General features: G+C 50.3%; 1 protein-coding gene across 1 annotated transcript in view; it reads right to left on the minus strand.

Annotated features, from left to right (window-relative positions):
- Nucleotides 1-4,187: 4,187 nt before the first annotated feature.
- The window catches only part of MERTK (MER proto-oncogene, tyrosine kinase), a 63,705-nt gene continuing 47,593 nt past the window's right edge, over nt 4,188-20,299 (minus strand). The window contains exons 12-20 of the mRNA XM_084623572.1: nt 17,746-17,831; nt 17,104-17,199; nt 16,042-16,122; nt 12,945-13,037; nt 12,104-12,222; nt 9,815-9,924; nt 9,147-9,306; nt 8,500-8,636; nt 4,188-4,655 (exon numbers count right to left, since the gene is read on the minus strand). Of these exons, the coding sequence (XP_084479698.1) occupies nt 4,331-4,655; nt 8,500-8,636; nt 9,147-9,306; nt 9,815-9,924; nt 12,104-12,222; nt 12,945-13,037; nt 16,042-16,122; nt 17,104-17,199; nt 17,746-17,831 (1,207 nt within the window). The 3' untranslated portion in view covers nt 4,188-4,330. The remainder of the gene's footprint in view (nt 4,656-8,499; nt 8,637-9,146; nt 9,307-9,814; nt 9,925-12,103; nt 12,223-12,944; nt 13,038-16,041; nt 16,123-17,103; nt 17,200-17,745; nt 17,832-20,299) is intronic.

A 20,299-nucleotide genomic window follows, 5' to 3' on the forward strand; every position in this document is an offset into this window, starting at 1 on the left:
AAGAGTTGGCTACTGCCCAGAAGAACCAGTCTGCCCAGGCGGGCTGGTAACTAAGCTATGGATCACCTGGTGGGGGGACCTTGATTATTTTATGAGGCTGCTCATAGAGTCACCTGACAAAAGGGACTGGAGGTTATAAAAGCCAGGGGCTCCTGGTGACCATTTCAGAGAGAGGGAGAAGAGCCCAGGAGCAGAAGGAAGCTGGCTGAAGGAAGGAGAGGAGATGCCATGTGTTAGGAGAAAAGCCATGTATTAGAGAGGGACCCTGGACACCCTACAGGACTCTGACCTGAGCCCAGAGAATGCTCATGAGCAGTGAAGAAACCCTAGCAGGGAAATGCATACAGGTGTTTCATTGATTTGTCTGGACCTGTCTCTCTCTTCAGCTATCTAAAATAAAGAAAGAGTGATTGTGCTGGAAACCTTCACAAGCCCGTGTGTTATGTGCTTCAACTATCACGAGTCCCTGGTGTTATATTCATGGCAAAGAAGTTAGATAAAAACACAAAATACTCTTGCTGGAAAGTTGCAATGCAATACTGCACTATTGCTTTGAATTCAGATTGATAACACGCAATAACCCAAAACACAGAAAGACAAAGCAGGCTGCTCTGTAAAGCAGAGAGGCACAACTCACCCATCTTAGCCTAGGATGGCTTCTGCAGAGTAACTGCAAAAGCCGCAGCTCGCACATTTCTCTACACAGCTCCCTTGCCTGCAAGCAGGACCAGGAATCCCCCTACACATTTCAAGTGACAGCTTGTAAATGTGGTACAGCTTTCAAGACACCGGACCTGGAGGGGGAAACTTTAAGCCAGAATGCCCACAAGGGTGGAGCCCTGGGAAAGGGTGTGCTTAGCTTACTGGGATGTACTGGGGAGTCAGCGCTGGCCCTGGGGGCCTAGGGCAGCTGGACCATGAGGAGGTCCCACTCCCATGGGGGAACACAAGGAGAGTCTGTGTCCAGGAAGTGTGCCACAGAGGCCAAAGAAAAGGACAATGCTGGACCCTACCCAGACCAAGGGGAGCTTAAGAGCACACAGGACCGTAGCACACTAGCCAGTAAGTGTCCCGCCCAGGAGCTCCCCCAGGCCTGTGATATACTGATGACACACAGAGGTTTCAGTTTCCTGTCCGCACCTTGTCCAGGCAGGCGCCATGCGGACACATGTGACGAGCATCTGGCTGTGCCCAGAGCCACACAGCACCTTGGGGAGTTTACCCAGGAAGCAGCAAAAGGCAGCTACTATCGGAAATAACCAACAATTGCTACCCCCAGTTTGCCGCACTAGGGTTTTGAGCGTCGTCTCAACCAGCTGTGCACAGCCTGGGGCTTTGCTTTGTGGTGCGGCTCCTGAAGTCAGGACTGCAGTTTGGTCCACACGGCTTCGGCCATGAACCAACCCTTGAATATTAGCTCTGAGGCTCAAGCAACTGTGGGGGGCATGTCTGCCAGTCTGCCCCCAACCCAGTGGGGCAGTGCGGAGTGAGTGCAGTGCCACCTGCAGGCTGACAGGTGCCCAGCAGGATGAGGGAAGGAGAGGGAAGCGCAGACCCGGGTGCGGGGCTGAACGAATTGACACACTCTCTGCTTCCTTTGTGAAGCTCCTCTTCTCGTCAGACTCAGGAGCGGGGGTCCCATTTGGCCTTCTAGAGCAAGCCAGCCAGCCGGCTTTGGGACCTGGATACATGTGTGGACGTCAAAGGTCTGCCCGCCACAGATCCATAGGACTGCACAGCTCCCTAGGGGCTAGGAGTCTCCCATGGACTCTTCCTTTTTTCCAGGCAGGCAGGGTGACAGATGTTGGCACCGTGCCTCGGAGTCCAGTGATTCTGATAACGGAGCTGGCCTAGTTTAATACAGTATATACAGCAAGTCATACAGCATGGCACAAAACTATTAAAGCTTCCTCAGAACTGCACCAGTCGGCCTCACCCCGCTAGCGACATGGCAGCATTCCCCAAGCGCTCCTAGCCTGGGCTAGCCAAGATGCCACAGGAGCTGCAAATAACGGTACTGTCTCGGGTAGTGCGACTGGGTAAACTCTGACTTTCGGCTGAACTGTGAAAATGTACATCTTCAAAGGGTGTACTGAGTTACGCATCTGGATGGCTTTCACTCTGAGACAACCTAGGCCAAAGCTGCAAACAAATTCCTAACAAGGAACAAAGAGTGCTCTAAAAATAGCCCCCTGGCATCTGTACAGTTTCAATATGACCAGGAGGCAACACCGCAAAGATTCCAACCTAAGTTCCACCTTTTTCACACTTTGGGTCAGACTCCACCCTGGCCCTGCAGAGGCAAGCACTCCTAGTGATTTACAAAGAGCATGACTCCACAGCTGGGGACAAATCTAGGGAACAAACATCACTGCTGGCATTTTATTAAAGAAGAGACCTTTGATTCTCGTCAAAACCTGTGATCCCTTTCTCTGCTTTAACAACTCTCTAGAAACTGGACAGATGTTGCTGTGATTGCAAGTTTGTGGTGACATTGGTACTAATACGTATAATTTAGATTGGGAAGGAAGCATGAACGACGCTCACGGAGACCCTAGTGCAGCAAGGCATTTCAGCATATGCTTAACTGTGATTAAGTGAGAAGTCCTAGTAACATGAATGCTACTACTCACCTGCGTAAAGTTGGGCACATGCTAAAGGGCCTTGTTGAACTGGGTCCACACCAGTGCGGGCTCCAATTCGGCAAAGCAGTTAAGCCCATGTTTAAGGTCTATTGATTTCCACGGAGGCTCAGCATGGGACTTTCATTAAGCACATGGCACAGTGCTTTGCTGAACCGGGGGCCAAAACTGGCAGCCAACACCATCAGCACTTGCCTGAAGTTAGGCTGGCTCCCAGACCCAGGTTGATGCAAAATAAATGCCCTGTTTTTCGGGGGGTGCCCTACTCCCCTTGTTGACGTGCTGATACTCCAGGCCACCTGCGAGCGGAGCTGCAGGTGCTCTGGGCGCCTGAAAACTGGCCACTTATTCCAGTGCCTGAATATGGATTTAGGAGCCAAACTAGATTTCCAGGTTTGAAATTTTAGCTATGTGCTCTAAAATAAAAAAATTAAAAATAAATGAAAAATACCCACTCCAGTTGCCCCAGGTCCCGGCTCAGCTGTTCTCATGTTGTCAGCAGGACGGCTCCTCGGCATGGTTCAAACGTTCTACCAGAAACATATCAACTGACTGTCTCTGAGGGGCGAAGGGCAGCGTAGGTCAGTCTGTCCCACGTCCATCTGATCATAGCCCACGAAGGTGCACTGCTCAGTCGCTCTCTGTTGCTTCTGACCCAGCAGCTCTGGGGGTGCGGCAGGGATCAGGGGGTTTCTAATGGCATGAGCTCCAGGACGGGACTGAACGCTACACTTGGGAGGCTCCTCGGAATCCGTAGCAACCTACAAGCAGGGAATGAGCTTGCCACACAATCCCTTTGGACGGTGCACATTACATCCTTCGCTACGGCCTGCCTCCACCCCTGCCGCCTTGGGCTGTCTCCTACAAGGGAAATGCTACGCGGGAGAAGCCCCTGCATTGCCTGGCGCTTGTGCAGGAGGTAAGGGGGCGCATGAGTGAACCGATCTGGCATCGTACAGCATTGCCAGGGCTGTAACCTGTTAATGCAGCCCTTTCACCAGTCACCTGCCAAATACCAAACCCTGAGCTCAGTTCTACAGCTCTATCCCATGGGCAGGGCAGATTGTGTATAAGGGGACAGTGTAACTACAGCTCTGACACTGTTAGCCCCTGTTCATGCAGTTTTTAAACAGCAGAAACATCCCAAGACTGAACTATCACTTACTCCATTTAATAAAAAAGAGAAGAGCATGAACACCAGGGTTTTAACACTGAGCTATAACGTAGGGAACGGCTGCAGGGGAGGGAAAGACTCCAATTCCAAGACAGCAATGGAAGAAGAAATAAAATAGACCACCACAGGTTGTGATTTATTAAAACATAATCCTGCCAACTCTCTGGTGTCGATCGACAGAGACATCACTTTGTACAAACTCAGATCGCTTGTGTTGCCTTGGCCACTCGCTAGACGGCTGGAATGGCCCAGTCACCTTACAATGCTATTTCTGTAAGACACAAATACGCCAAGTGAAACATTCGCTGCAAACGTCTGGCCTCCGAATAGCTCAGTTCTCGTTTCACAGCAGAACTTCAGAGTCCTCAGAAGAGTCATCTGCATACAGCAGTTCATCTCCTAACAAGCTGCCCAGCATCAGGCTGGCTGGACACCACGTGGCCCCGTTCCGGGCGACAGTGCCCTGCAGAAGAGGGGCGTGCCCCTGTTCCAGAGTCAGGGTGCTGCCAGTCTGTTAGTCTGTCTCCCCCTTTAAGATATACCTTTCCTCCTGCTGATCACTTTCATGGACATCTGCAGTGACAACCGTGGTATCTGGCTTGGGGGAAAGGGACACAGTTACGTAACTGGGATTGAGAGCCACGTCTGTCTGAGGGAATTCGGACTCTTCCATCAGCTCCTCGCTCTCCTCCGGCAAGCTTGTGTTGATATAAATGACGTCTTCAGACCCACTCACTTTGGGCAAACTTTCCAATAGCTTCTCCAAGTGGAGTTTTAGCTCTGGGAATGCAGGTCGCTCCCGGGGGTCTGCTCTCCAGCAGGAGTACATCACTTCATACCTGAAAGCACAAGGAAATAGAACAGTTCTTCAGGAAGCTGCACTGTTCACTAAACGGTGCTGAACGACACACAGGACAGCCGTGGTTGAAAGAGAACATACTTTCATCCTTCTGGCTCTGCTGAAGGAGAGGCTTTCCTTTATGAGAAAAATGACCATTGCTCCTAACCATTTATCTTCCAAAATTACTGCTATAGGCCTATGCAGTATTGTCGTGGGCCCAGACTATGAGAGAGACAAGGTGTACTCCAGAGTCACCAACTTTGGGGTAGCTAGAAAATGCCTCAGCTGAGCCCACACAGGACAAAAAGGATCTGGTTCAAGGTGACACAGCCCTTAAACAGTCCTTGTGATATTAATTTTAACTTTATTTTACTTGTAAATTCTCAGAATATTCCATCGCTATTCCGATAGCAAATGGTGTCACTTGGGGGAAGATACGCTGCATTCTTCACATGTCAACAGAGGTCGATTCCATAATTTAACAGCAAACCTCAACTAGGGAGCTCTGCCCAGCACCTGACCAACATCTATAAATAGATCTTTCTCCTGCAACTGGAGTTCCTTTCTTATCGCCCTCGAGTCCCAGGGGCAGCAGAGTATTTGTTGCTTGATGGGGACGGGAATGTCCTCCGAGTAAAGTGTTCTGAGGAGGAATCTAGATAAACTCTTCTACCTCAGAGGTGACAGGCAAGCGTAGACTTTCCGGTACCACCACCTACAGTGACCAACAAAAGCTGACTCCGGGCTGGAAAGGAAAGGCAGCTGTTGTCACATTCACTATTGCCATGCGCTCTGTTGCTCACAGAGAAATCACTGACTGGCCACTTGAGCACGGTCAGTCGCAGAAGTTGACAGCGGTAGGAAAAGCAGAATAGTCTAGGACAACACTGGGAGCCAGGAATTGTGAAGGTCTAATCCTAGCTCGGACACCAACTCACTGGGTGGCCTTGAGCTGGTGACCTGTAACCTTTCTATAGCTCAGTTCTCCCCGTCTGTAAAATGAAGCTAACTCCTTCACTGGGGTGGTGGGAAGACATCTTTACATTCAGTGCAACTGAAACGGACCCCTTTGGGCTGGCAGAGGGATTTGAACCCAGGACATCAGAAGTGACAGCACACTGCCAGCTAGTACCTTATGGCAGGGCCTAAGACAGGTGTCTTTTCGAAAGCAAAGATATGCCTCTGCTTCTTTATGGTCATCTGATGCTCTGCACATTTCTCTTCACTCTTTCGGTATAAACTAGAATGTGAAGAGTGTGTTAATCAACCCTCGTTTCTCTCCCTGATCAGCTGAAAACAACTTAAAGTTTAACTATGGGTCATTTTTCCTTTGAAAAAAAAAAACCAAACCAACAATTTTCCAGGCTGCCTCTAAATTTGAGAGAGACAAGGTGGGCGAGGCTGGTGGAAGAGACAAGCTTTCGAGATACACCCTCTCTCATTTCCCAGGCCCAACACAGCTACAACACTGCCAGCATTGTCCCGCTCAAACCCTTTAGACACAGCTACGTAACCCGCAACTGCCCACCTCATTTCAAATGACTGCCACCAACGTGCGTTACCCCTTCTGCTTAACAATCTGCCCCAACCTGTATTTACCTCAGTCACTCTGCTGCCTTCCCCAGGCGGAAGACGACCTCTTTGTAGCTCAAAAGCTTGTACCTCAGCAAAAGTTGGTCCAGTAAAAGATATTACCTCATCCACCTTCTCTCTCTCTAAATTTTATAGAGAACTACACTCAGGGGCCCAATTACATGGATTTCTGTATCATTAATTGATTATTAGTTGACGTTTGTTTCTTTTAAGACCTGCTGGGTGAAGAAACCCTCATCCACCTCACTCCTCCAATATCCTGGGACCAACATGGCTGCAGCGAAGCTGCAAACAACAGTGGAAGATATCATGTTTGTTAAGACTTGACGCTTACTGACCTCAGTGCCCCAAATACAATACTAAAAACGGTACTGCCGGATGCCACAAGCGAGAGTGCAGCGATCCAGGCCAAGCTACAGGCCAACTGGTCTTTGGGAGTTGAGGGCACGTAGCACTTTGCTGGATCTGCTCCTGATGAGAAACAGTGTTGCAGGTTCCTTTTGTTTATGCTGGAGGGTATAACTAATTGGAAATTAACAGTGACACATTACAACCATTAATCCTTGGACATTCGCCCTCATCTGCCATCTAAGAGGTTGATCCAAATCAACGGTTTATTCATGACTCGCTTCAGGGAAGGGCATTTAAAATAGCACACCCACAAAACCACGACTTCAGGGCTTGAATTTATGCCAAGATGCCATAACCTGGCAGCAATCACACTTTCCATGCAGCTCTTTTGCCAAACAATTGTTACAACGGCACTGAAAGTGGTGGGGAAACAGTCCAGTTTACTCTTGCGACTAAATTCAAACAAGCGCGCCCAGAGCCAGAGCATGAGAGGAGGCTCTAGCTGTGTGCCAGGCAGAGTTCGCAGACGGGCTGCTTTTCTCTACCAAGCTGCAGCAGCACAGAGAAGGGGAGAGAGCAGGAGAGACCTTTGCAAAGGGAATGCCTGTTTAGCGAGGTCGGGGCTTTTGGCCACTATCTTTGAGCGCTTCCCTTTTAGGGACGGTTATTATACAACTTCCAGAGGCCTGTTTATTGACATGGTTTCCCCTTGGCCTGTGTGGGTTTTAAACATTTTGAGCTGCACACAAGAATTCTTCAGAGACTCTGGCAGTTCAGCCAACTTTTAATACAAACCCCTCTGTGAGCTGCCCAGACATTTAAAACGCCTTCAGAGCTCACCCACATTGTAAGGTCTCTTCTCCATAGATTTACAGATGTTAAGGACAGAAGGGCCCATGCTGAGCATCTCTTTGGGCCTCAGTGGGGTTGTGCACAAGAGCTCGAGAGCAGAACTGGCCCCTTATCATCCAAGTTTCCTTTTAAAGCAATAGGATTTCGCACGTGAACAGTATCACCCAGCATGCCCCCTGAAGATCCCCTCCAGGAGCAGCTCCTTCGGGAATGCTAGGTAAGCCCTACACGTGGCAGCAGCTCAGCTCCTGAGAGCCAAACTCCAAGTGCACACCCCCAGACTGGGCTTTACAAAGTTCTTGGCAACTCCAGCCTGAGGTAGTTAGCAGCCAGAACACCCTCAAGCTGAAGCAAAATTTTAAAAGAGTTACGTTACAGACTGACTTGATATGCCGATTAACTCTACATTAATTTATAATACATTCCTCGTGTCCCTCTAAAGCAGCTGTTCACTAAACCCCTGCACAATTAAAGGCTCATGGTTTCCAATTTTTAAAACTCAAATTTTTAAACATTTTTGTCTGAGGTGGATGCCGAAATCATCAGAAACCCTAAAAACAGAGGGCCGGATCCTCAGCTGGTGCGACTCCATGGAGCGCCACTGCAGACAGTGGGCTCTGGCCTTCAGCTTGTGGGAATCAGTGCAATCCCACTGAAATCAGTGGGCCTACCTCAATTTACAATGTCTGAAAGTCTGGCCCCAAATGTTTCTTTTGCCATTTTGTAAAGGAGAAACGGATGGAAGTAATTTGTGTCAATAAGCTTTCAGCCAGAGCTTTTTATTCCCAAAGTTTCAGCCAAGTTCACGTTTGAAAGCTAAGCCACACATCCATGACAGCCGTTAGTTGCTGTGTCCAATTAGCTACAGTGAGCCACAAAACCATGGGAAGAGCGTGAAGAATGATGCGTAGCAAGGACTCTGCCACTGAGCGAGGGTAAATGCTGACAGTCTGGGTGTTATTGAAACAGTTGAGATTGACAAGTGCAAACATGTTCCTGTGGATAAAGTGAGTCCACATGTATGAATGTACCACATCAATACTCACAGCTCATCCAAGCAGTCCTCTGGCTGTTTCAGCCTGTGACCGTGAAGGAGGTAGTCATAGATTTCATGGTTCTGCACTCCTGGGTACGGAGTCATCCCTCGAGTGGCTATCTCCCACATCGTAACCCCAAACGCCCACTACAAAGAACAAAGGGAAAGCCTATTAAGATGACATTTCCAGAAGGACTGAATGAGTCATTTCATGGGGAAAGGTCATTTCCTAAAGCCCATCAGGATCTTGCATAATGTGGATAATTATATGCATAGTGTGAATATGTTTCCAAGCTGGAAATAACATGCTATGTCCTACAATAGCTCAGTGGCTCACTCAATAAACCTATTCCAGGAGCCTTTACAAGCAAAGAGAGATCTGTGCACCACTCATCAATGTGGCTCTGTTTACTGTCAAATCCTCATGCTTTCATTTATTTGGCTTTTCCATTTTCAGGATACAAAAACAAATGAAGCTAATGTAGGCGACACCCCAAAAACAACACAGGCCGATTAAAACAATCCAAATATGAAAATCAGAGGGCTAAGAAACACCCGCAGCGATCAACATTTCCAACGACTGGCTGTATTACATGCTTCTACCATGGACTGGAGTTCTGACGGTAGGGTCGGGGACCCTGCACCTGGTGTACATACCACGTCGCTCTTGGTCGTGTACACCCGATCAGCCAGGCTCTCAATTGCAATCCACTTGACAGGCATTTTAGCAATGCGCCCCTGACGGTAATAATCGCCGCTATAGATCTTCTTCGACAAGCCAAAGTCTGCCACACACACAGTCATGTCGTCCCGTAACCTGTCCGTGTTTACAAGGAAATGTTAAAATGAATGCCGAACAAGACTATGTTTACTTGCTCACAGGTGTAAAGTTACTCACACTTCTCCAGGATCAGGGCCTCCAAGCACCTCTCCCCCCATGTTATTTCTTAATAGGGTAAACATGCCAAGATTTAAAGTGGAACAGCTGGCAAAGGTCTTATTCCTACTGCCCACCCTTCATCACAAATGTTAAGGACGGACGGGACCTCTGTGATCATCGAGTCTGACCTCCTGCATAGCACAGGCCACAGGACTTCCTTTTGCCTACTACCGTTCCCGTGAAAACTAAGTGAAAGAGAAAGTCTGACAAACCACGTTCTGAGTTAAAACATGAGCTGTTTTCACTTGGCTGTTTCTCAAGACCGAGGAGATTTGATAGGAAAGTGAAAGGTTTCTTTCTAAAGTGAGTGCATCAGAAACACCACGAAGAGCCTGCACAGGCTGGCATTTGACTATCTGCAATGAAACAGAGAAACCAAACTCACATGCAGTTTCGAGCAGCTAAATCTCGATGGAGAAATTGCCGAGCGCTGAGGTACTCCATTCCGAGCGCAATATCGACCATGAACTTCAGCAAGGTCTGCAGTGATACGTGCTGGGAAGAGAGGGAGGAGGTTAGCATGTACAGGAAGCATGCGAAGGCTGGAACGTTATCGGCAAACACTGCTGCAAGTGGACCCCAGCAACTCCCATGTAGCCCAACAAGAGTTAAGGCCACTTGAAAACCTCAGCAGAGACACTCACAGGCCAGGGCCCCAGGGAAACGAGAAAACACATTTTCCATTTCTACACAGCGGCCAGTCGGACAAGGCTCTCTTTGATCAGTGCATAGTTACATGCCAAGCTACCAGCGAGCTTTCCCGTGGTTCATAGCCCAGGCAGACCTGTTTGCGGTGGGAGCACTGAAATACTTCATTGTTCAGGGCGGCCTGGTAAACCATATCAGTTTAGTGTAGAGCTCTTCTTTGTCAGACACAAGGAGTAAATGAAACAATTTCAGCACGGCCCAATAGGAACAGCACAAGCAACTCCGCTTGCTCACAGCTGCATGATTCTCAGCATCGTGTGGCGTCTTACTGGTGCTCCACCGGGGGTTAACTCACCAAAACAACAGGGTCTATTTAGTTAGGAAGATACGGAAACAATCTGTGCCAGGCATGGCAGTGTAGAAACAATGGGAGGCATTATCTGCCAGGCTACCACCATGGCTACTGCAACGAAACGGAATACCACTGCTGGCTGCTCTGCTGAACGAAAACCAAACCACCGTTCCCAGCCCCGCAATGCGACCCCGGACACCAGCGGTGTCTGGGCACTGAACTCGGCATTAACAAAGCTTCTGGGAGGTGGATCTCTCGTGCTTTCCCTCGTACGGGGCTTGAAGTTACACTCACTGAAGCCCATGGCAAAGCTCCTGCTGACTGCAGCGGGGCAGGATCAGGGCCTTCTCGCTGAGGGGATGGGACAACCTCACAAGCACCCGACAGACTATTTTTTGCATTCTTATGCACTTAGACTAATCTTATTGCCAGAATAGTCTCCAGACACACTTTGGGTGCCTGTCCTCTTCTCTCGAAGGCATTTATCTCATTCGTTTGTCAGCATCTAATGAATTTTATAGATAAAAGATTTAAACAGGAATTCCCCCTTTTTAGAAACAGACACATCTCTGAGCTTTAAACCACGGCAGCACCTCACAAGCTGGTTCTCAGCGAGCCAGACATGGAGGGCCCAATTCCCCATTGCCCTACCCTGGGGCAGGCGTTCCCAGCCAGGCAATGTGACTGCAAAACACTCCTGTTCTATTTGGTAGTGTTGTGAGTAGTGGAAAGGGTGACCCAGAGGCTGAAGAGCCAAGAGCCAATGTAACCGTGTTGCACTAACAGTGGATGTTCGTTATCCCGCCTCCCTTTGCTTTTTCTTATGGAGAAGCGCAGCTCGGTTTTATTCTTCACAAACCATGAAAAGCTCAGACACTCCCTGGGCCAAGTCACTCAGCCGCTGCATGCGTCAGTTTCTCAGCTGTACGAAGGGAGTGTAAAAACACTTTGCCATCTTTATCTCCAGGGCAAAGTCCTGGCCCCTGTGAAGTGAATGGCAAAACTCCACTGATTTCAGTTGGGGTGGGATTTCTTCCCTGGTGTTTTGCAAAGACAGGAGACTGCTGAATTGGAATTAATTTGCAAACTGGACACCATTAAATTAGGCTTGAATAAAGACAGAGTGGATGGGTCATTACACAAAGCAAAACTATTTCCCCATGCTAATTCCCCCCCTCCCAACGGTTACTCACACCTTTTTGTCAACTGTTGGAAATGGGCCATCCTGATTATCACTACAAAAGGTTTTTTTCTCCTGCTGATAATAGCCCACCTTAATCGATTGGTCTGTTAAGAGTTGGTACGGCAACACCCATTGTTTCATGTACTCTGTATGTATAAATATCTTCTTACTATATGTTCCATTCTATACATCTGATGAAGTGGGTTTTAGCCCATGAAAGCTTATGCCCAAATAAATTGGTTAGTCTCTAAGGTGCCACAAGTACTCCTGTTCTTTTTGCTGATACAGACTTACACAGCTACCCCTCTGAAACCTGAGTCCTTTTTATGTTTCAGAAAAATAAAGCCAGAGTTTTTTCACAGTTCAACGTAAGGCACTGGAAGATCTGGCTCTGGGTTGATAATTAATGCTGAATACAACCTGGCATCAGCTCCTCCTAGCAGCCTTGTTGGTTAAGCGCGCCAGTGCTTTGCAACAGCTGAGTTTGTTACCTGGGGGCCTGTTTCAAACCGCGAGCGCAGCAGGAAGCTGTGCAGGTCACCATATTTCATGAACGGGAGAACCACCATGGGCTTCGGGATCTGCCGGGAGCTCAGCTCTATGCACACACCTGGAACAAATGGAAGAGGAGTGTCGCGCACTAGGCCAGGCCATTGCCTAGACTGACACCCATCCTGGATCTGAGTCCTAGGAAGGCTTGGTGAGAAAGCTGGGGCTTGCCCTTGGCTGGGCAATCTGTGGGTCCCGTAGAGCTAATGTAGCTGGCTCTTCAATACCCACTCCTGTCTGTCCCCTTCACTGGGTACAGGGGAACATCAGGGCAGGGGTGTCCGCGTGCTCTGGCAATGCTGGGCCAGCAGGTCTCAGCTCCACTATCCTGGGGTCCCTGTGCTGGGCGTACCCAGCTGCAAGCAGCAGTCACTGTCAGTCAGTCTGATGGAAAGAACCCAAGCCAGATTTCCGTACGAGAGCCCAGCGTCACCCCGCCCTGAGCAGGCTCTGAGCTACAGAGTGGCTGCTGCCGAGAGCAGAGGCCTAGAAAGGTAAGGTGCAATACACAGCACCAACCCAGAACTGTTCCCCAGCTGCCACCACCAGGCCCTTTCCCTACAGGAATCGTCTTCGGATCTGGACTGCTGCTCTCTGCTGGAATGTAGACGTGCTGTCAAATTTAACATGCACTAGTCAGAAACCTGTGCATTTCGGGAGAGGAAAATATTGGAAGCAGATGGGCAATGTAGATCGGAGAGGAGCATCACCCTATGCTTTTGCTAATGGCAAAATTCCCTTGTGATGGAAAAGTTACCTCCCCCCTGGGGGCTGTCCACGTACCTAGGAGTTTGATGACATTTAGGTGATTGAAGTCCTTCATGCACGCTGCTTCGCTGAGGAACTCTTCGATCTCTCGCTGGGAAAAGTTCTCCACTGAAAACACCAGAAAAGGGAGGTCACTTAAAACAAAAAAAGATTAAACTCCCCAAATCATTTCTGTTGTGATGGGTCTTATTGCCAGGACTTCCTACTCTGGGTAGTTGTCAGAAAAGCCCCCTCCTAGGCGAGGGAGAAAGGAACGATATTACCAGGCAGAAAGCAAGAGATGGGTAGCAGGCCTGCATCAGGATGTTTGCTGCAGCGAGCGTGGGCTTTGCATGGCTTTCATTTTATTCCTGGGCAGCAGTCGGAGCAGGGGGAGGGTGACGGAAGAGGAAAGGGTTATTCCGGTTTAGGGTTCATAAGCGAGCAGGGAATATCGCGTCCAGCGCTCACACAGCTGGGTGGGTGGGTTTGTGCATGGCCTGCTTCCCACAGAGTGCACGGTGTGGGCTGTGTTAATGCAGCGTGCCGCTGTCTCGGTGCACCAGCAAAGCTTTGGCTACCCTGAGCTCCAGCAGAAGAGATCCGTGCCCAGGCCCAGACATGAAGGTCTGTGTGATCTCTGGGCACCTTGTCTATTACATTTCCTGGATCACCTGTATCATCGCTCTAGGGCTGGGTGCAACTCCTGCTTGGAGTGCCTGAGGGGTGCTCGGTTTATCTGCAGGTGCTGCAGAGAGAGCCCAGGAAGACAGTTTCTCTTCTAAACTCTGCCTGGTTTTTCCAGTCCCGCCGCTGTAAAATGCTGATCTGCGTTCTGTCTCCCTGGTCTACTCTGGGCATTTGGGGAAGCTGTCCATGTACAACCTAGAGAGAAATGGCAGGGGAGGTAAAACCTTTTATGGGACCAACTTCTGCTGGTGAAGGAGGCAAGCTTTCAAGCTTACGCACAGCTCTTCGAGTCAGAAGACAAGCTGAAGAAGAGCTCTGTGTAGTTTGAAAGCTTGTCTTCCTCCCCAACAGAAGGTGGTCCAGTAAAAGGTATTCCCTCCCCGACCTGGTCTCTTTGAAAGAGCCAATCATTAAGGGCATGTTGATCCAGACAGATGGTTGAAAGCTGGGAGAAGCTGGTTTCTCTCAGTTGTCTGCAGGAGCCTGAATTCAAGAGAGTGGAAAATCTCCAGAACAACAGAACAAAGAAACCAGGTGTTGGGCCAGCTTTTTCAAAACACCCAGGCTGAGAAACTGAGAAACACAGTGGACTCACAGACACACAGGGAAGGTGGGCAGGAGAGGGGGCATGCTTTCATAGTGGGAGAGTGTGTGATGGTCTTGATTTAACTGCAGGACCAGCCGAGAAAGAAGAAAGCTGGCCACAAAGTAGAGGGAGCGAAACTCCATGACCAAGAGGAGAATCCTTGACTCCCTAATGGGGTTGCCACCTGGCTGGTTTTTGACTGGCTTGGCTGGTTTTTCTACTGCTTTGTTGGTTGCCGGTCCAAAGATGTTGTTTGCCAGGTGTTTTGCTGTTGCTGGGTATTTCTGGCTATCTACATGGGTGGCCGCGTGTGCAGCAATCTGGTAACGCTGGCCATGCATGTCACAGCTTGACGTGCACCGCAGCCACCCAAGGGTCCATTCAGCACCCTGGTCCTGCTCTGCATGCATGCAGCATGCCGGAGCAGACACCAGCTAATCAGGAAGCAGCGCCCTAGCTCCACCCTTGAATCTCTTCAACTCTTGCATGAGTGGCCAGTTTTTCTGTGCCTTGGAGGAAACTCCACCCCCTAGTGGACTCTGACCTAAGCCAGACAGCGCTCCAGAGCGGTGGGGAAAGAGTCAGGGAACAGTTTATAGGGTCTGTCTGGATCGGTCTATCTTCTGTGCTATCTAAGCAAAGAGTACATGTGCTTAGAAACCTTTGCAAAGTCTAGCTGCTTGTCTGTCTGCTTCAAGCAGCACGGATCCCTGAAGAGTTCAACTCCACAAAGGTCTGGAGTGTGGGACCCAAACACAGCAGCCTGGTGAGCGTCCAGCAGGGGGTGCTCTCCCAGGGCGGTGTGCGACATCTACTGTAAATCCTGCGGCACACAGCCCAGACTGGGTCCCTTTAGTTTACAGCACTGCTTATAAAAACGCTGGCAATTTGCGCTTTCCTTTGTTGATGTGGGGAGGGACAATTTACGTACAACAGACGTGAGCCCAGGGGTTGGCTCTGGGGAGGAGACCTGGAAAGAGAAGCAGCACCATGCAGCCCATCCAATGACATTTTCCAGCATTCTTGCCCACAGCACACACCAGAAATGCTTTATGAGATGGCCACACCACCACGTCCACGGCAGATTCTGCAAGCGCAGCAGGTCCAGCACGAGGTGGGTTTTGACATTTCCCTTGGGTGGGGAGCAAACACTCACCTAAAATTCTGCAGAAAAGCAAAGTGCCTGGGGAATGAACTGTCTGGGGCAGCAAACAAGAGAGACACACGGGGGATGTTACAGTAACGCAGATAATCAATAATAACTCGATGAAATCTGGAGAACAGCGAGCAAATTCTCCACTCAATAGAGAAGGGTAAGAAGAAACCCCGTCGCCATCCAGCAGCTCCCTGCCCCCAGAGAGAACAGATCCTTTTGCTTCGTTTTCATTTTTCAGGATTTGCAATTCTGGGCTGAGTACTGAGCGCGCTTTCCAGAAATCGGACTGGCTGATCTGGCTACGGGGTATTGTTCTCTAGAAAGGGATGGACACACACAGCGACACCGCACAGCAGATGTCTCCCCTAGGTCTTCCCTTACCCTCAATTCGATCACCTGACACTGATCCCAGGGGCCCTTTCCTGGGGATTATTGGGGAGGAGGGTCCTTATCTCCTCCTCCTAGTTATTCATTGATCCCCATGAAATACCATGTATCCAAGCAGCTATTGCTTAGCTATGGCTGACAATCCCCTGCCTGACAACGCAGTCTCTAGAACAAGCCACGTTAATGGTCCCATGGGCTGGGCTGGCATTCACCCGCAGCGCCAGGCGCTCTCGTCCCTGGCCTTGGGCGAGCTGGGCAAATCTTGTGACAAAACCCAAACAGCACTAGATCTCACAGCCGTCACCGCTACTTACACTTCATGGTTTTCACGGCGACTTTCTGCACAGTGCCACTGGGCTGGCTGAGGTGCCCTTCCATCACTGACCCGAACTCTCCTGTACCACGAGAGAGAAGGAACAGTCTCCTTTGTCCACAGCCCCACGGCACCACCCAGCCTCTGCACGAGAGACCCAAAGGCTGTCGCAGGGATGCTGGTAGGGCAGAGCACGTCTGGCCCATGCCGTGCCTGGCTCACACCACACACAGAGGAGAGACGGTGCATTGCGCTGGACACACCACAGCTGCTGCGCCCGGCTGTCCCCAGCCCGGGGGGACGATGGACTCGCACACGGGGCTGGAGCACGGACAGGCTAAGCACCAGTCAGACTGCAGCCCTGCTCCACTCACACAGGCAGTGTGGTGCTGGCCAGCCCAGAGAGTAAAGGACGTAGCAGCTGGGGATGGTGGCAGGGCCTCGGCTCTGGCAGAGCAGGGCTAGGTAATAACAAGGTGCTTAGCAAGGGGAGGGGCTGGAGTCTGCCACACCCCCATGCCCAGCTACAGCCTGCAGCTGCTGGGGTCACACATCATCCCCGTGGGGATGGGGAAGAGACGGGGCCATGCTTCCCTGGCAGGGCAGTGTGCTATCTATGTAGTAGCAGTCCGGCTCCCTGTGCAGTGAGGGTCTGGGGCAGGCATTCTGAGCACACACTGGCCCTCCGTGTTCTCCCGTCTACTACAATAGTCCTAGAGATCAGGGCCCTTTGTGCTGGGGGCCGAATAGACACACAGCGAAAGGCCGTCCCTGTGCCAAAGGGCTCACAACTCAGACAAGGGTGGGAGGGGAAACTGAGGCACAGAGCCATGAAGGGATTTGCCCAAAGTCAGTGGCAGAGCCAAGAAGAGAACCCAGGTCTCGTGGGTCTCAGCCCAGTGCCTTGTCCTCTAGGCCACCCTGCCTCCCCACCAGGCCCTGGGTCTTGGGAGGATGCAGGGAAACCCGCACATGGGCAGAGGCAACGGTGCCAGCTAACACCGTGCAGATTCAGCACTGCGTCCAACCCCCTATGGCGCTCCGGACATTCAGCACCACTCACCCTCTCCCAGAATCTTCCCCAGGGTGAGGGAATCCCTGTCAATCACGACGTCCTGGAGCTTCTGCTGCAGCTCCTCGCTGACACCCAGGCTGGCCACTGCAAGAGAGGCCCTTGGTGAGCTGGGGAGCTCAGCACGTGCTCCGGATGCTGCAAACCCAGGATGGTCGCCACAGGTGGACAAAACATCAGAGGCACCTTTAGGGCTAAATCCTGCCCTGGTGCCTGTGGGGGAGGGCAGAACCGCTCTCTCCACAGCGCTCCAGGGACAAGCTGCCCCCCAACGTACCAGCCCCCAGCTCCCATTGAGGCCCATGGCACGTGAAGGTGCTCAGCCCCTCCGTGTGGGCCTGGTCCAGCCCCGGTGCATGCTGGAATGGGGGAGGCCCAAGGAGGCCAGGAGAATCCCCAGGTAGCCAGTTACTCCATTTTTGTGACGGTTTTGTGTGTTGGACCAGCACAAGGAGGCTCCAGCGGGGCCAGGATCAGGTCCCTTGTGGTTAACTGATGCCTCGTTTGGTTGCACGCACACACACAGGCTCTTTCCCTGTGGTCCTGTTTCACCATCAACCCTCTGCCCAAATCCCCACGTATTCCACCGCCCTCTCCACAACAGCCCGTACAACGGCATCCATCGGAGCTTACGTGTCAGTTCAATGGCTCTCCGGCTGTAGGACTGCTTTGCCGTGTAGCTGACGGCATGCTCTGAATCATCGCTGTGGAAAGCATCCCTAAGGGGACAGAAACAGAACGTGTGCCAGGGGAAGGACTTTTCCTCTCTCTTCCTGGAGCGTAGGGCCGCAGCTGCCCAGGCTAGTCCATTCGCCTCCCTGAGATGGCTACGGTGAAAAGGAACCACACCTTCTCTCGCACCCAATACCTTTCCCTCCTGCTGCATGCTACCATCCCCTTGTTCACAAGGTCTTGTCAAAATCGCCATTTGCTACGTCTACACTTGATACAGCCAGTGGTTCGGTGCAGCCACTTACTACAATGATGGGAGGGGTTCTCCGATGGCTGAAGGCATTCCACCCAGCGCTGCGTAAACAGGGTTAGGTCGGTGGAGCTACGTCTCGCAGGGATGTGGATTTTTCACACCCCGGAGAAACACAGCTATGCCGATGTAACTTTGCAGTGCCCACCAGTCCTACGCCGCTCTATAAAGGATGGTGGGGGAAAAACACCACTTCATCCACACGAATGGCTCATTTTCCTAATCACACAGCAGAGTGTGTATTGATAATAATATTGCCCTGCGATCACTGTCCTTTCATAGATTTTAAAGCCGGACGGCCCCATTGTGATCATCTAGTCTGACCTCCTGTGTAACATAAGCCAGAGACCTGCAAATTATTCCTGGAGCAGATCTTTTAAGAAAAACACCCAATCTTGATTTTAAAATGGTCAGTGATGGAGGATTCACCACAACCCTTGATAAACTGTTCCAATACTAATTGCCCTCACTGTGAATTGATGCCTTATTTCCAGTCTGAATTTGTCTAGTTTCACCTACTAGCCATGGGTGGTCTTAGACCTTTCTCTGCTAGACTGAAGAGCCCACTGTGAAATATTGGTGTACTGGGTATTTGTTTACCCACACTGTCACGTCTCACAAAGAAACCAAGAGCTTCTCTATTGTCAGCAGAGCCGATTCCCATTCTCAGCGTTAGCCAGTCATCTCAAAACTTCAGCCCCTTCCTCTTTCAGAGACAAAAGTGGATTACGGCCAAACAAGCAGCGAATCCCAGAGCTCAAAATGCTGCAGGCCTGAGACTGAAATGTGCTCTGGAACCTTTCTGACTTGACTGTAGCAGACACTGAACCCGACAGGGCCTTTTGCAGGAAGGCAGCATCAGGGAAAACCAACGTGCCGACTTTAACACGTGTTAGCCAAACAGACGTGTGCGGGAAGAGACATTTACAGGATGTTCGCCCAGTAGGCAGATGGGATCCAGATACACCACCCGTTGCCAGACTGGGATTCAGTGTAACTCCTTGGGAAAGCCAGAGCAGTTAGGATTCATGTATCCATTTTTGCAAACTCCTTTACTCCAGTGCTCTGCGCCCACAGGAACCCAAGTTGGGTTTCAGTATTGAAAGCTGCAGTGACCATTCCCAGGGGGGAGGAGCTTTTACCACGACTGCAGACGTGCGAAGACAAACAACAGCCGTTACATCAAGATTCCCGTGGGGCTGAATTCCCAGAAGCATGTTTTTGCACATGCGTAAAGAGCTGGTTATTTAAAAAGTTTTTGACTAGAAAGAATCAAATTGTTTATGAACAAAAAGTGCAGGGGTTGGCCTACTTTGAAACCCAGCTTAGAAGGTCACAAGGGAGAATGCGTGCTGTTAATAAGGGACCATTGTCCACGATATTAAAAGCCACCACACAATGCAGTGCTGGCAGGCACTCTGCTCAGATAGGCTAAGGATTAGAACAAGTGTACTAGAAGAGTATCAGCAGCAGGGCTGCACAAGAAAACGGCACAGCCCACAAACCCTGACGTGAGGCAGAACTAGTCTCACTCTTCCGCAGTACGGCCGTATTCCTCTGCCTTTGTAACAACAAAATTCTTCCTTCACAGTGTAAGTATTTTCAATGCAGCGAAGAGCACTATTCCACAGCACTGAGCATATGCAGGCCAAATTCTGATGTAAAATGCAGCTGGTTTTTAGAGATGCACAAAAATCCCCCCTCTCCTCCTACAAAATAACCAAACCAAATCCCTAGGTTTGCTGTTTTTTAAGTGAGCTAAAACAATCTTGATTCATTTTTATCGATGTATAGAACTTTTCTTCATGGTTAGATCTCGGTAGCTAGCCAGAGCCCCTTAATGCTGGGTTTATAAAGAAATTTCCAATACTGATGATGCAACGTAAATAGCAAAGAAAACGATATTTGCATAATAATAGTTGACAATCACATACTGAAGTTACTTATGCTGCTCAAGGGTTAGGAGATTGTTACATGGGTGCTGTAGGAGATGAGCCAGGGGCTTTCATCGTCCATTTGCAAAACTTTGCTTGCTGCTGAATATTCTCTCTCTTGCTACTGAGCTGAAGCTGAGAGAGCTGAAGGGCCAGTGAGAGACTAGGCTCCCCGGGGCAACTTTCCTTCCAGGCTGTTCCAAAGCAAGGAAAAGAACCTTGAACGAAAAGAGAAACGCTGAGGAAGGAGATGGACGTTTCGGCCCTTCCA

This window comes from Lepidochelys olivacea (assembly GCF_965140295.1).
Source record: "Lepidochelys olivacea isolate rLepOli2 genome assembly, chromosome: 3".
Classification (NCBI taxonomy): domain Eukaryota; kingdom Metazoa; phylum Chordata; order Testudines; family Cheloniidae; genus Lepidochelys; species Lepidochelys olivacea.